We start from the raw sequence: 15,909 nt of genomic DNA on the forward strand, positions 1-15,909 counted from the left end.
AGTTGTGAGGTCTTTTTGCTCCACTGGACAGGCTACATCGGGTATGTTCCTCTTTTTAACTGACTATACATAGAATTTACATATTTTTGGATGGATAGCTGAGACTCTTAATCTCAGGGTTGTGGGTTCAAGATTTCTGCACTGCAGGGTGTTGGACTAGATGACCACCGTGGTCCCTCCAACGATACTATTTTATGTCAGCTGGAAGAGAAAAAACCCCTCACGACGTCATGGTTGTCCCAACCATGTTGCTCTTAATTACTGGCTCCGTCTACATTTAAATCCACCCGGTCTACTGCCCTTAGTGACACAAGACCCCCATAAAAGTGCGTGGTTTAAAACTGTGCACCAAAGACTCCTCTCCTGCGCACTCCACCCACATCAGCTTCTCATGACAGGCTTTACTAAAGCAAAAAGGCTAACTGGACAGCGTCTGAAGGTCTTAGAGCAACAGAACAATCTGGCCCAACCATGTTGAAGCCTTCAAGCATGTGCAGCGTCAACAGATGGCTACACATCTGCACAGGCATCCTGCGGTGGAGCCAACAGCATGCCCAGGAGCGCATGGTGGAGCAGTGGCAGTGTTCACCTGACCTCCTGACAGATGATATGCTGCTTCCTTATCACGAAGGAGAGGGGGAGGTCAGCATGGTGCTACGGTGCCAGCAGGAGTGCTGGATGGGTTCAGCCGGTGTGTTTGCACTGCGCTGCACCAACCTCCTTTCCCCCCTTAGCGTCAAGCAGCAGTGGCAGCAACCCCACAATCAGGTGAGCACCGCCATCCCAATATGGCCACCAATGCTGAGCTTGCCTGTGTTGGGGTCCATTGCAATCATGCAATCAGGACTGCATTTGTTTTGGCATGTTATCCCTAAGTATGTTTTGTTCTTGGGATGGGGAGGGGCGTACAGAGTTTAAGTGAAACGACACAACACTACCAAAGGTTTGCAATGGTAAAATATTAAAACTGAAACCAAATTGAACAGCCTGGGAGGCGAAATCAGGTTTTATTGGCTGCCATTCTGGTAAAACCGAGGAAAAATATAATAAGGTGTTATCTCCAATAAGTTCCCCCACAACTGCCTCCAGTGAGGATGATGTTCTCCGTATCAAAATCCTGTTGGTTCATCGTCGCTGTTTTTTAAAAAAGCAACTGTGATATTCCATCTGGGATGGAACCCTAATGTAAACAAATGCCTTCCTCAGGTCCCAGGATTCAGTCCTGTTTAGGAGCTATGCTGGTCGAAAACGCCAGGACTCTAGCATGACAAGAGCTCTTTTCGCCTCATGTCCGCCTCATCTTCTGCTTCTTGGCTTGCCTCTTCATGTCCTCAAGGCTCCCTGCGTCAGAACCTGCCTGCCCCAGCGTCCGCACCCCTTGGAGACGGCTGGTTAGCTGGAGCAGCAGGGGGATCAGCTGGAGAGGGGGCAGAAAAGTGCAGATAACCATGATGGACCCTTACAGCAACAATGGCATAATATAATCATTAAAGACAGGGTGAGGAAACTTCTTTTTTTGCTTCAGCCCAAGAGTCACATTTCCTGCTAGGCAGAGGATATGTGTCAGCAATGGGTGGGGACAAAGGGACAGAGGCAAAAGTGGGTGGAGCAATTAATGTCAATTTTACCTCTGCGCAATAGACTACTGCATCCAATGACAGCCCCTCTCTGCCCTCCCATCTAGGCAAGTGAGGGGCATTAACAAACTTCAAGGACATATTCCGGTCAGGCAATGCCACTTTGGAATGGTACCAAATGAGTTCCCAAGCCCCAGAGAGAGAAGGCTAGAGAGGCCACATTTGGCTCCTGAAAAAAAAAAAAAGAGTAAAGCTGCAACACTACTTACACTTACACAGAGAGAGAGATCTTACCTTATCATGGTTGTAACCAGCTAACAGAAGCAGCAGTGTTAATGGCAGGGCGATGTAAGATCCTTGCGCAATATCCTGCTCAGGCAGCTTTCTCTGCAAACAAGTCAAAGGTGTGTTGCTGTTAGTTCCTACAGAACACTCTTACTCCGATTCATCCCTTTGTTTAATAAATAAATAAATAAAAAGGTCATGTGTTTCCCACCCTCCCAAAGTGTGATTGCCCTTTTGTGTAGCCTTTCCCAGTCTTTGGTCTGCCCGTGTTGTTAGGCCCATCATCCCTGACCACCGGCCCTTACGCTTAGGGGTGATGGGAGTGGTAGTCCAACAACATCTGGGAACCAAAGGTTGGGAAAGGCTGCTTTGGAGTTTTGTCGGGGTTGCTCAACAGAAAGGACAAGAAGTATGTGCTTGACAGCCATTGCTCCTCTTCCCCTGAAATGCAGAGTTGCAGGGCAGTTGCTTAATTTCATCATCATCATTATCCACTATGCATTTTGGAAAGCTTGTTTGCTATGTATTGGGACACATCTTAAGATATTGTAACAAAATGTTGCATGATGCTTTCGGAGATCGAGGAGCGAGTTTTCATCTATGTTTGGATTATGATTGGATTTCATTTTGAATCCACACTTGGGGGGGGGCATCGGTTTCTTTGAATTGCACCAGGTACCTGGCTGTTAGATCACTTATAAAGCACCAAAAATCTTCCCTTGGAAACAAAGCAAGACCCAACTTTATTGAGAGCTAGGAAAGCAGAAGAGCTGGAAATGAAAAGGGAGCCCCAACAGAACTTTTCCTTGTGCGTTTGCAGAATAGGCTGGCCAGAAGATGCTTACCGTAGGATTGAAAACCAAGGTGATGTGTTTATGGTACCCGAGGGTGGTGAATGAAACTTGAGGCAAGGTGTAGTCGTATTGGGACCTGGAAAGTGTCGAGTCCAAAAGTACCACATAATTCTGCCAATGAAAGAACAAGAGGGAACTGCTAGCATTCAGTTGGGGGGGGGGTATACCCAGCCACGAGGGGCAAGCAAACAGGTTGTGATGAGAGTTGGCAAGGAGAGAAGGTCCCATTCTGCTGCTCCCCAAAACCTGGAGCCTGCATCGCTTGCATTCCCAACCTTGAGTTAATGGGCCCGCAAGATAAATGCCGCAATGCAAAGCTGAACAGGAAAACCACGATCTTCCAATTTGTCTGTGCACTTGGCCCTAAGTCATGGGTCTTCAACCAGTCTGTCAGGACGCCCAGTTGGCTCCACAAAGCCATCCCAGCCAGGTCACGGTAAAGCTGTTGTTGCCAAATGGGACTCCGGCTACAGCTAACCAAACCAAAAAGGCACTCCCTGTGGCGTCTGGGCTAGACACATTCTTCTGATGAGAAACTCATTTCATCTATTTCTACGAGTGCTGCAAAGCAGCAAGAGACTTTTACAACCAGAAAGATATTTCTGGCTAATCCTACAGTAATGTGTGTAGCCAGGGAGTTCTCTACGGAACAGGGATAGAAGCGTCCACTGAGGTGGGAAGCTTAGTTGTGTAGCATTTGCCATCTTGAGTCTTGTTTTTGGAAAAACCCCAAATCACTGGTTTTCAATAGCTTCTCCATCGTTTGGCTAGGGAGAAGTGTAAAAGGCGGCTGGTTTTCATTTAGTAGCAATGCTAGGGCAACACTACGGAAATGGCTCTGTGAACTGCCATTTGAGGATTAATAATGTGCCTTATTTGCACTATTAGGTATAAATCAAAAGTGAGTATGTGAAAGTAGGCTCCGTGATGCAGGCTTGGGAGTCAGAGGTGGGCCTTGGGTCTGGACCAGTTGAAGACCACTGGTGTTGACAGTGCTAAGCTAGATGAACCAGTGGTCTGCCTCAATATAAAGCACTTTCTGATCTTCCTCCGCAGAAGGAAGGAAAATAATACCTCTCTGTCCCGGAGCAATGGTGGAAAGTGGAAGAACAGAGACTGGCCTAGCGAGACGGTGTGGACTGGGTTGTCAAGGTTCTCACTTTTGTAAAGCTTCACCTGTGAAGGGAGAAGACAGAGAAAAAGGCATACGGCCTTTACTGGGATGGTTAAGATGGCGGCAATCTCATCCCCCTCCTCAGTTCTGTCTCTTCCCAAGGCCCTTTGGCTCTAATTGCAGAGGTGCCAACGTGGTACCCATGGGCACCAGGGCCCCTGCCAGTAGAAGAGTTTGGATTTGATATCCCGCTTTATCACTACCCGAAGGAGTCTCAAACCGGCTAACAATCTCCTTTCCCTTCCTCCCCCACAACAAACACTCTGTGAGGTGAGTGGGGCTGAGAGACTTCAGAGAAGTGTGACTGGCCCAAGGTCACCCAGCAACTGCATGTGGAGGAGCGGGGATGCGAACCCGGTTCACCAGATTATGAGTACACTGCTCTTAACCACTACACCACACCGGCTCTCCCACAAAAGGCCCCAGAAAATATTACCTTAAAAATTCATAATGCACAAGAATGAAGAGGGATTGCCTTTAATAAATCCATGCCGGGGGGGGGGGGGAATCGCACTGAGGAATCTCAAAAACAACTGGAAAGAGGTGCACTCACCCATAAGGTAGGCAGATGCTCCGAGGAAGTGATCACGTTGCCACTCAGATCAAATTGGTTAATTTGGCGGAAAGCGATGATATTCACGTCCTCAATGTCATTGCTGCCAACCTACAATATGGAAGGTGGGGTGGGGGGGAAGGTTCCTTTAACACCGGCCAGATGGAAGGCTTCGGATTAAATATGCTGCTCATATCAGCTCTCTGATCAGCTCCCTCGGCCGTAAAAATGAACATTCACGCTGCATTTCAGGCACTGCTGAAAAATATGTCCTCCTTTATGTATGGAGAGGGGGGAAAGGCCATGCACAAATCAGCTTTTTTGGAGAAGAACCGGGTATGAGTTCCCTGAAATGTATTCCTCAAATTCAACTCCTAAAACCGAAATAAGGAATTAGGCAGCAACTGTCGGTGATTTCCCCATCTCTGATTCCATCACAAGAGGGCTGTGATTTAGAATGCCAAAATGAAAGCATGATACTCCCTTAATGCTAGAACCCAGGAAGATAAACGATACGATTGTCTATGATCATAAAATAGTAGTTGTTGACGCAGAACATGAACTATAGAATTTGTTATTGCTGGACTTGGTGATTGTCACCAACGTGGATGTCTTTTAAAGGGCATTGATTCATGGAGAAGAGGCATACCAATGGCCGTTAGCCACAATGGCTACACAGGAAGATGGCTTAACATGACAGCAGATTAGTCCACCTGGGACAGTCTTGTCCACATGGGCTGGCAGCAGGGTTTCACAGAATGGGGTGTCTCCCAGCCCTACCTGGAGATTCAACTTGGGACCTTCTTAGATGAGAAGAGCAACTGCTGGAACAGGCCAACCAGGTGCCTGCAGGAAGGCTGCAACCAAGATCTCAGTGCAACAGCGCTCTCCCTGCTTGTGATGCCCCACAGGTGGTATTCAGAGGCACAGTGACCCTTGAGACAGAACTTTCGTCACCATGGCTAGTGGATACCAGCAGGCTCAGCTTCCCTAAATCTGTCTAATCCTTTTCTAAAGTGATACGAATCGGTGGCTGTTCCTGCATCACGCGGGAGCGGATTTCAAAACTGCTGCAACGCACCTTGAGACAGTAGGAAGGAGGAGGATATAAACAGAACATCGATTTCATCTCCCTCTGCCAGAATGGGTAATTTTTTAGACCAGAGGTCCCCCAGCCTCTGCTCATGGGTTATGGGTGGAGAAGGGAGAATAAAATCCTCTTGCCCACTTTTGCCATGCATGATAAACCATTTTATAAACCTTGTGTCTCCCCCTCCCCCCCCCTGAGCTGCCTTTTCCCCCAAAACCAAAAAAGAAGACCCCAAACGACCTCAGTTCGAAGATAATAATTTTATTATTTATAACCCACCCAAATGACTGGGTTGCCCCAGCCACTCTGGGCAACTTCCAACAAATATAAACGCCTAATAAAACATCAAACATTAAAAACTTCCATATACAGAGCTGCCTTCCAAAAGTTGTATAGTTATTTATCTCTGATCCTCTGATCTATTCTGCCTGCTCCTTATTCCTTACTCAGTGGGCCTCTGCAAATGACTAGCTTCCCAAACAGTGATTATAAATGGTCTGTATAATTCCTGATGTTTCTCCCTCTCTCTCTCTTTTTATGGTCTGAAAACTCTGCATGAAACTAAATAGACCGTGAATCCAGTAGTCCAAAAACTGTCTTGTTGCTTGGCCAGGCTGAACAGAAGTCTCTTGTATGGAAAAACTGTTTGGATGCAGAAATACAGTCCTTCCTTGCTAGTGACCTGTGAAACCATCTCCCCCGCCCCTGTCCTTTGGTGCCCATTTAAGCAGGCTTCTGTGGAGTGGCCTTATTACGCCAGTTAAGTAGATGCTGGGAGAGGATTCTGTCCATTGTAGCAAAAGCAGAGCCCCGAATTCACTCAGGGTCTAAGATCAGGTTTCCCCAACCTGATGCCCTCCAGATGTTGGTGGACACTTGAGTGCATCCAGCCCAGCCGGTGTGGCCGATTGTCAGGGATGAGAATGGCTGGGAATCCAAAGTGATTTGGGTTGTAGGCACTAGGTTTTAACTTAAGAGTTGTGCCCACTGACATGACTGGACCTTAGTTGTCTTTATTCCTTTCAATGGGTTTACATGGAATAGCCCTGGATACAACCCTTGGAAGTCGTCCAGGCCCCATCCACACGGAATATTTAAAACAGTATCATAACACTTTAAACTGCTTTGGCTTCCCCGCAAAGAATCCTGGAAGTGTAGCTTGAGAAGAGTGCTGAGAGATGTTAGGAGACCTCCTATTCCCCTGACAAGAGTTAGAATTCCTGGAATAGTTTATCAATCCCTCTTCCCAGTGAACTGTGGTGTGATTCTGCTTTTAAATCATATATACTGTGCTGTTACGGGTAGCAGTATTCCCTTAACCCAGAAAACCAGACCTTTGGTTCCAAGGGCAGCTTACCTCGATTGCAAAGTGCTGGGGAAGGGCTCTTTCGATGTGATCGTTGCCTTCAGCCTTCAGCTGGATGTGATACACACAGGCCGGCTTAAAAGAAAAAGGAAGAGGATCAATCCGAAATGACATTTATTTAAACAATACCATAAAGGGGGGAAACCCAACGATTCCAATTCTTAACAACCAATGACAGCCATCAGGTTTCTACCCAAAACATAACTGAAGAAACTCAAATTTCTCACGGCCATCCAGAGTTTTGGGGGAAGTGGCAGAGCACCTGCCTGGCAATCGGAAGGTTGCAGGTTCAATCCCTGGCATCTCCAGGTTGGGCTGAGAGAGGCGACTACCATTATCCTGGCCGTTGGAAATCCTGGCTGGAGGCCCTAATTCTTCAGGGGATGAGACTGAGTGAATTGCTTGAAACTGAGCTCCACCCACACGACACATTTAAAGCACTAAGATACCACAGTCAGGGATCTACTTTCAGAATCCTGGAAACTGCAGTTTGCTAAGCGTGAAGGGAGTTGATGTTGAGAGAGCCCTATTCCCGCCCCCTCAGAGCTACAGTTCCCAGAGTTCACAGGGAAGAGGGAGTGATTGTCAAACCACTCTGGGAACTGTAGCTCTGTGAGGGGACAACTACTACCCTTAACATAATACAGGCATCCCCAAACTTGGCCCTCCAGATGTTTTGGGACTACAACTCCCATGATCCCTAGCTAACAGGACCAGTGGTCAGGGATGATGGGAACTGTAGTCCCAAAACATCTCGAGGGCCGAGTTTGGGGGTGTCTGACATAATACTTTGAGGGAAGCCATGGTAGCAGAGAATCAGAGTTTGAAGGGATCCTGAGGATCACCTCAGGGATATGCAGCTGCCCCATCTGGGATGCAAACCTGCAACCTTGGTGTTATCAGTACCATGCTCTGACCAACAGAGCTATCCAGGCCTGGATACTGCTTTGAATGCATAGTGCAGATGGAGCCTTAGCCAGGCACAAATCAAGTGGTCTAAAAATCAATCCCTCTTCCCAGGGAACTCTGGGAATGGTAGCTCTGTGAGGGAAGAAGGGGTCTCCTAACCACTCTCAGCACCCTTCAGAAAACTACAGTTCCCATGATTCTTTTGGGGGAAGCCATGGCTGCTTAAAGTGGTCTGATACTGCTTGGAATGAACAGTGAAGATGCAGTCTTGGAGAGGCCAAGGATTGGACCTCCTGCATACAGGGCTGTGTGCTGTCAATTACTGGAAATAAAAAATCAGCCCTCCGGGTTCAAGCCTGCGCAGGTTCTTACCAGCAGCCCCCGCAGCCTGAACTTGCCCTCCTCATCTGTCACGGTGTCTTCTCCATACACACTGCACTCTCCCTGCCCAACGGCTTCCACTGAAATGCCTTGCTCGGGTTCGCCGTTTAGAGAAGAAACAGTACCGTAGCAGCTGAAGAAAAAGACAATGAAAGAGTGCTCAGTTTCCATGGGGAGGAGGCTGGGAGGAACATGAACTCTACGGGGGGAAGAAACGTTCAGCAGGGGAGGGAGGGAGTGGGGAGTTTGCAAGGGAGCTTGGGCATCTGTGCAGGCCATACTCAAAGCCTGCAGTCGACCCCATGCAAGGCAAAATTTGCCCAATGGCATTTTTAAAATAGAGGGGCATCTCACGTCTACCAACCTGTACGCCGTCCTGTAGCCAACTATTGTGATCTTCAGGTTTTGCCCTTCCTGCACTTCGATCATTTGAGACGAGGGCTCAAAGCGGAATTCCTTCATCATGGGCTTGAAATAGTACTGCCCTGGGCTCTGCAAGAGGCATCAAACAAGGGGCCGTTATTTCACTCTAGTAATAAGAGGCGTGTTGCCTCTGAGCAGGAGGGGAGGCAGCGTAATTTAATGGCCTAGCGGTCTTTTTCGAAGAGCAGCTTATGCAGAAGCCGAGACAAAGCACCGCGGCACTTTTGCCCCCCTTTGTCTTCTGGGCTTGCAGGAGACGATCCGCTTCCGGCCAAGCCTTATGAACTAAGCCCTGGGAGGACGTGCTGGGATTTCGAGATCAAAGCCAGCATGTAGCGAAAGAGAAATGTGTCCTTGCCTGGCTGCGGCAAGCGTTGGGTGCCCAGGAGATTAGAGGTTTATAGAACAGCAAGGCTAAAGACGGATCTTTCAAACTCCTACAAGCTATTTCATATACAGGAGTTCATTCAGACACTCACAGGGAACAAGCTCTCCCTCATCGCTCATGGGTACATCGCCTATGAGGTACCGTATTTTTCACTCTATAAGACGAACCAGACCACAAGACACACCTAGTTTTTGGAGGAGGAAAACAAGAAAAAAATATTCTGACTCTCAGAAGCCAGAACAGCAAGAGGGATCGCTGCGCAGTGAAAGCAGCAATCCCTCTTGCTGTTCTGGCTTCTGGGATAGCTGTGCAGCCTGCATTCGCTCCATAAGACGCACACACATTTCCCCTTACATTTTAGGAGGGAAAAAGTGAGTCTTATAGAGCAAAAAATACGGTATATCTGTGAGGTTCGAATAATCTACCTGGCATAAGGCAGCTTCCTATAGGATGCAGGAAGCTAACAAAGTGGATCGGACCATTAAGAACAAAAGAGCCTGCTGGATCAGGCCAATGACCCATCTGGTCCAGAATCCTATTCCCACAGATGCCTATGTGAAGTCCACAAGCAGGACCTCTCCCCTCTTCCAGCAACTGTTAATCAGAAGAATTTCTGCCTTTGACAGTGGAGGCAGAACATAGCCTGCTCCTCCAGGAATTCGTGTCATCCACTTTCAAAAGCCACCCATGTTGGTGGCCATCTCTGCCTTTTGTGGGAGCAAAGTCAACAGTTTGAATATGCGCCGAGTGAAGAAGTCCTTTCTTTTACCCATTCAGAATCTTCTCAAGTCCAGTTTCACTGAACATCATTCCTGCGTTATGAAAGAGGGAGAAAAAAAACTTTTCTCCAGACACTTTCTCCATGCTGTGCATAATTTCACACACTTCTATCCTGTCGCCCCTCACTTGCCTTTTCTCAAAACCAGTGGTTTTCAAGCTTTTTTCCCCCTGAGCCATAATAAAAATTTGCTCGCACCACACCAAACTTTGTACTGATAAGGAATACGTTGCAAAACAAAAAGAAACAACTCCTAGCAGTGTGTGATTTATAACATAAAACACAACTGCTTTATAACATAATCACGGGACACTCAGAAAGTACAAAACAGTTTAACTACATAAGAACACAACTTGACAACCATATGTCAGGAGTGCTCTGATGGTGTTTCCTGCTTTGCAGGTGGTTGGACTCGATGGCCCTTGTGGTCTCTTCCAACTCTATGATTCTATGATTCTAACACAAATCATTTCCAAAATATTATTATAAACGAGCCTCTTACATATGTACCTTAAGTATGGATACAAATTCAATGAGAGGCATGAGCTGGCCTGGCTTTTACCAGGTATATATCATTTATATTGGGTCTAATTTGAGACAAACAAACTCTCATCTCCCCATAAACACAAATAAGCCTTTCTCTTCCCTGATCCTTCATATTTGTCAGAGTTGAAAACCCTTGTTCACAAAAACATGTCATTGAGAAATGTAGAAGAACAGACAATGCTCTTGAAGAGAGGAACGGATACTATACTGTAGTATAGTACATTTGAATGTTTCTTTGATTGTCCTTGAATTTTCCTGAAGTCCTGTGTGATGTCAGCTGTTGGGAGCTAAGAACATAGATACAAAGGAATGATCAGGAGCTATTCAGCACTGAAAGCAAACCCCACTGGGATTGACTGCACTAAGGAATTCCCCAATGGAAACTTCCTGGTGCAGCCACAGGAGTCCCCAACACAGAGCCTGGCTTCATCCATCTGCAGGTGTGGTTTGGGTTCAATCCACACCTATGTAAGGACTTCAAAAGGGGCTCACTTTGAAGCTGCTTTAAGCCAGGCACAGGCAAACTCGGCCCTCCAGATGCTTTGGGACTACAACTCCCATCATCCCTAGCTAACAGGACCAGTGGCCAGGGATGGTGGGAATTGTGGTCCCCAAACATCTGGAGGGCCGAGTTTGCCTATGCCTGCTTTCAGCTCTCGACAAAGTTGGCCCGCAAGAGGTGGAGCCCAGTTCCCTGGTCTATGTATAAATAATAAAATCATCATCATCATCAGGCCTCTAATGATTTTTCAGAGAGCAGATCCAAAAGAACAGTTGTGGACGTAACCCTACCAAGTTGGGGAAAGTCAGCATTCCGTTGTCCTGAGTCAGGAGGTTTGAGCGGAAGACGCCTCCACTGAGGGACAGGAGGACTCCCGCAAGCGGATGGTCATCTTCTGATTTAATCTGTTTAAAATGAAAAAAAGAAAAGCGATGTAATACCACGTACCCAATCAGCAGCTGAACAACATAGTTCAAAGAGCACAGGTGTGTTACCCTAAGATAAATGGAGAGCCACCAAGTGGAGAGATGTATTCACCTCTTTGGCAATGGTTGGGAGAAATCTTTGGCCTCCCATAAAATGTGGCACCGCGTGCGCCTCATTCTCCTCAAGCAACGTTTCCCCCTTCCGCCCTCTACCATGTGAATTCTCTAGAGAAGGAACAACTCTGCTGAGGTTCCAGAGGACTCGGAGGACGTTACCTCAAAAGTGACTCCGGCAAGAGCGAAAGCTTTGAAGTCCCCAATGGTCCCTTCCACGGCACTCAACACAAAGCCTTCTTTCTGAGCGGTGACAGTATATTCCAGGTCACTGTGAAGAGGCCCCACGCTGCAAAAATAAAGGGAACGTAAGAACATAAGAGCCTGCTGGATCAATCCAAAGGCCCACCTAGTCTGGCATCCTGTTCTTGGTATCCGTCCAGACGCCTGTAGGAAACCGCCAAGCGGGACCAGAACACAAGAGTACAAGAGGGAAACAGTGGCATGGGCAGGAATGTACCAGCCACAACACTGTCCGAAGGCCTCTGGTTTAAAGGGAATCCCAAGGCAGTCAAATGATCACGGTAACCCTATACAGAACTGGTCTATTTGTCCTACAAAGAGCCTCCGCTTCCAACTCTTTGCCTGGGGCCATATGTCCGAAAGCCCTGCTTTGCAGATCTGGGCAGGTTAACACTAGAAGACGTCAGGTGAGATTTGGGGGGGACGGGGAATCTGCCTTTGTATGGGAATGACCTCCCTGCTCATCCCCTGAGAAACAACAACAACAACAAACAGTCCTGAGGATCAAGGGACCCTTAGAAACTGCAGACATGCTCTCTGGTAAGACCAGAGGTGCCTGGAGATGGCCTCTGGACTCAAACCCCTGGGAACTGGCCATAAGGGCTTACCTGTATGAACCTTTGTCGTCTGTGAAAACCGTGATGAGTGGCGACGGCGCTCCTTTTTCGCTAATGACGATCTCAACACCCTCCAGCTCGGGATGGATTTGGCCTTCCAGGAACAAGCCTGCTTTGCCATGTATTTCTATCAGCTTTCCGGGGCAGCTCTCTTAAATTGAGGAGGGGAAGGAAAAGAGAGAGGAAAGTTAGGGATTTAAAAATTATGGAAACTCTCTAACTCCCTCCCAGAGGGGGGATCATTTCATCCTCTTATTATCTTCTGTGAGAATGGTGAGCAGCTTTTTTTAATTATTTCTTTCTGTTTAGGAAGGCCTCTGGACCATAAATGGCCACATGCTTTTTCGATTATCATTGCCAAAGCTGAATTACTGTTATTTCTAACGGTTGCTGTATTGCGACCTTTTCCCTCTGATCTGCTAGATCAGGCCAAAGGTCCATCTCATAGAATCGGAAGGGTCATCTAGAACCAACTCCCTGCATTGCAGGAATCACAGCTAGTGAATCCCTGGCAGGTGGCCACCCAACTTCTGTTTAAAAGCCTCCAATGAAGGAGAGGAAGTCCACCCTCTGTCGCAGAGTTCTTGCCAGCAGAAAACTCTTCCTAATGCTTATTTGGAATCTCCTTTCTTGCAACTTTAATCCACTGGTTCAGGTCCTGCTCTGTGGATGTCGCGAATTCTCCGCGGCACTTTAGCAGAAACGCTCAGAGTTCCAGGTTCTTCAGTGAAGTGTAGTATATTTATTGTGAGCTATATATATACAAATATATAAAATAATCTACAGGGACATGGGTTAAACCACAGAGTCTAGGACTTGCCGATCAGAAGGTCGGTCGGCGATTCAAATCACCGTGACAGGGTGAGCTCCCGTTGCTCGGTCCCTGCTCCTGCCCACCTAGCAGTTCGAAAGCATGTCAAAGTGCAAGTAGATAAATAGGTACCGCTCTGGCGGGAAGGTAAACGGCATTTCCGTACGCTGCTCTGGTCTGCCAGAAGCGGCTTAGTCATGCTGGCCACATGATCCAGAAGCTGTATGCCGGCTCCCTTGGCCAGTAAAGCGAGATGAGCGCCACAACCCCAGAGTCGGCCACGACTGGACCTAATGGTCAGGGGTCCCTTTACCTTTACTTTATAATACACGAGCAGTTCATACAGTCAAACAGGGTACCTGGCTGCACCTTAAGGCAAATAGAAAGACCTTTCTATCTCTCTCTCTCTTACTGCTGGACAGGTTTCCCCTTTAAACCGATGACAGCCAATCAACTGACAGCACATTACTGCTGAGTCTTTCTGACTCAGCACTTCCATAGAAAGTTTTGCAGGCTGATCGCATCAGCCAGTTGCCTCAGCTAGCAAACTCAAGCCTGCAGACTTACTATCCCACACAGCATTCTGTGAATCCCGACAGTGGAGAAGCAGATCCACTGTCCTGTTCTCACAGTGGCCAAGCAGATGCCCCTGGGGAGCCAATGGAAGCCTGCTGCTTTAGTGTTTTATCTCTGCTTTGCTGCATTAACGGCATTGGCCCCTTCCTTTTACAGCCTCCTAGTCCAACACTCCCTGATTCAGCCGCTGTCCCAGGCTTAGTCGCTCGACCCACTGGGCTCTGCAGATCCACCAGCAACTTTCCAGCGCTGAGCTACAGCCAAGACTTACCTCCACTGACAACCGTTTCTATTGAAGGCGGGTAGAAAAGGAGCTCTTTCGAGGATGGCGTCACCGTGATTTTCTCCCCAGACCTGGAAAAAGAACCATAAAAGAACATGGGAGCTGGAACTGCACGGTTGAGTCCAAACGGCTGTCTCAAGATGGGCAATGCTAAAGGAAGGGTAACCTTTCTCATCCTGAGGGTTGCATTCCCTCCTGGGCGGGGCCAGAAGGAAAAGGGGGTGGAGCATCAAACACAAATTTAAACTTTATGCAATAGCCTGGTTTTTGCACACATTCAAACGCCCCTCTCTGACCTCCAGAGGCACAATCAGAATTCAAGGGCAAATATAGAAAGCCTGCCTGCCTTGGGAACGGGGCCACCACAAAAGAGGCGACGCCAAAGGGTGTCACCCCTTTGGGGGTGACACTTTGGGAGGGAGGAATAAGGGTGTGGGCCGGCCCCCTTGTAGCAAGGTTAATGTTTTTAAGGGGGACAGGGATGTTTCAAATGCTTCTTTGATTGCCGAGTGTATTTTTATAAATTGTATACACTAGTACTGTTAATTGTTTTAATTATTTCTATTATGTATTCTGAGTTTTCTACGTTGTAAGTTTATGTTGTCAACCCCGAGACCTACAGTTACAAAGAAGGCGGTATACAAATTTAATAAATAAATAAAACACTTGGGGTGCAAAGCAGGGCCAGAGAGGGGTGTGACCTAGCAAGAGTGCCAAGGGCCAAACAGAGAGACCTGAAGCGCTACATTTGGCCCCTGAGGTTCCCAACCCCCTGTGTGCTGCAGCCTGAAGAGACAGCAGTTCAAACTTTCCTCGAAAACTTCTATAACAACAAGAAAAAGGACCTCTCAGAGCAGAAGACAAACACACCTTGCCCAGTAGGAAAACTCATAGTGGAACGGCCCTTGTAGTTCCTCCACCATTTCCTGTACTGGAGGCTCAGATCCTTCCTCTTCCAGGCCTTTCTTCTCCCTCTCCTGCCTGCGGGCCTCAATCTCGGCCAGCTGCTGCTCCCGACGCAGCTCCTGCTGAGATTTCAGGGGGCCAAGCACCAGGTCGGGTTCGCTGTCGATCGAGGATCTGAGAAAACAAAACAAGAGAATGAATCGACTGAATGCAAAACTGGCAGGGGAAATGGCCACCAAGGGGAAGATATTGAAAGGGCCCCTTCGTTTTGTTCTTCGGGGGCATAAAACAGGAACAGGGAACCTGCAACCCTCCAAACGTTGCTGGACTACAGCTCCCATCATTCCTGACCACTGGGCATGCAGGCTGTGGTCTATTGGATCTGTAGTCCAGAAACACCTGGCCTTGGGTTCTCCATCGCTGGGACAGAGGATCCTTTTGGATGGCCTGGGGCACGTTCAGGCTCAGCACCTGGTAGACCAATTTCTGCCCAAGAGACTGGGTGGCTGCCAGCACTCCATAATATGCAGTACTGAGCTAGGCAGACCAGCAGTCTGATCCACAGCATACAATTTTAAAGCATTCTTATGCCGTTTTCAACAGTCATGGAGTATCCCCAAGACTTTAACAAAGTACAGCTCCCAGGATTCTCCATGACGGTTTACAGTTGCGTAAGAATGCCTCAAATGCGTAGTGTGGGTGTGGCCCAGGCTATCTCCCTTAATATTCCTATAGCTTCTGAGATGCCTCGGTTCTCAAACTTAATCCGTTCCGGGAGTCCGTTCAACTCCCCAAAGTGTTTGAAAACCAAGGCGTGGCTTCCAATTGACGTAGGAGCTTCCGGCACTCAAGCAGAAGCCACGGAGGATGCTCAGCTTCCAAAAAACATTCGCAAACCGGAACACTTACTTCCGAGTTTGCAGCGTTCAGGAGCCAATGTGTTTGGCAACTAAGCCATTCAAGAACCAAGGTACGACTGTAGTTCACAAGTTGTGCAAGGTTGAAGCGCATGATTATGACTACCAGCCTCAAAGAGGGCACTCTAGTGCTGTAGGCCCTGAAATATGAAACAGGCATCGTGCTCTCTAGAGCAGTAGAGTCTTAAAAT

The 15,909-nt window shown here is 47.8% G+C and overlaps 1 protein-coding gene across 1 annotated transcript in view; it reads right to left on the reverse strand.

The window, feature by feature from the left end:
• Positions 1-978: 978 nt before the first annotated feature.
• Positions 979-15,909, reverse strand: part of LOC310692829 (BOS complex subunit NOMO1-like) — a 34,444-nt gene continuing 19,513 nt past the window's right edge. Inside the window, exons 19-31 of the mRNA XM_083474160.1 lie at positions 14,766-14,975; positions 13,884-13,966; positions 12,217-12,376; positions 11,528-11,654; positions 11,117-11,230; positions 8,554-8,681; positions 8,181-8,322; positions 6,891-6,974; positions 4,444-4,554; positions 3,791-3,892; positions 2,708-2,827; positions 1,872-1,964; positions 979-1,417 (exon numbers count right to left, since the gene is read on the reverse strand). Of these exons, the coding sequence (XP_083330286.1) occupies positions 1,286-1,417; positions 1,872-1,964; positions 2,708-2,827; positions 3,791-3,892; positions 4,444-4,554; positions 6,891-6,974; positions 8,181-8,322; positions 8,554-8,681; positions 11,117-11,230; positions 11,528-11,654; positions 12,217-12,376; positions 13,884-13,966; positions 14,766-14,975 (1,606 nt within the window). The 3' untranslated portion in view covers positions 979-1,285. The remainder of the gene's footprint in view (positions 1,418-1,871; positions 1,965-2,707; positions 2,828-3,790; positions 3,893-4,443; positions 4,555-6,890; positions 6,975-8,180; positions 8,323-8,553; positions 8,682-11,116; positions 11,231-11,527; positions 11,655-12,216; positions 12,377-13,883; positions 13,967-14,765; positions 14,976-15,909) is intronic.

Source organism: Podarcis liolepis, assembly GCF_965112155.1.
Source record: "Podarcis liolepis genome assembly, chromosome: 14".
NCBI lineage: Eukaryota > Metazoa > Chordata > Lepidosauria > Squamata > Lacertidae > Podarcis > Podarcis liolepis.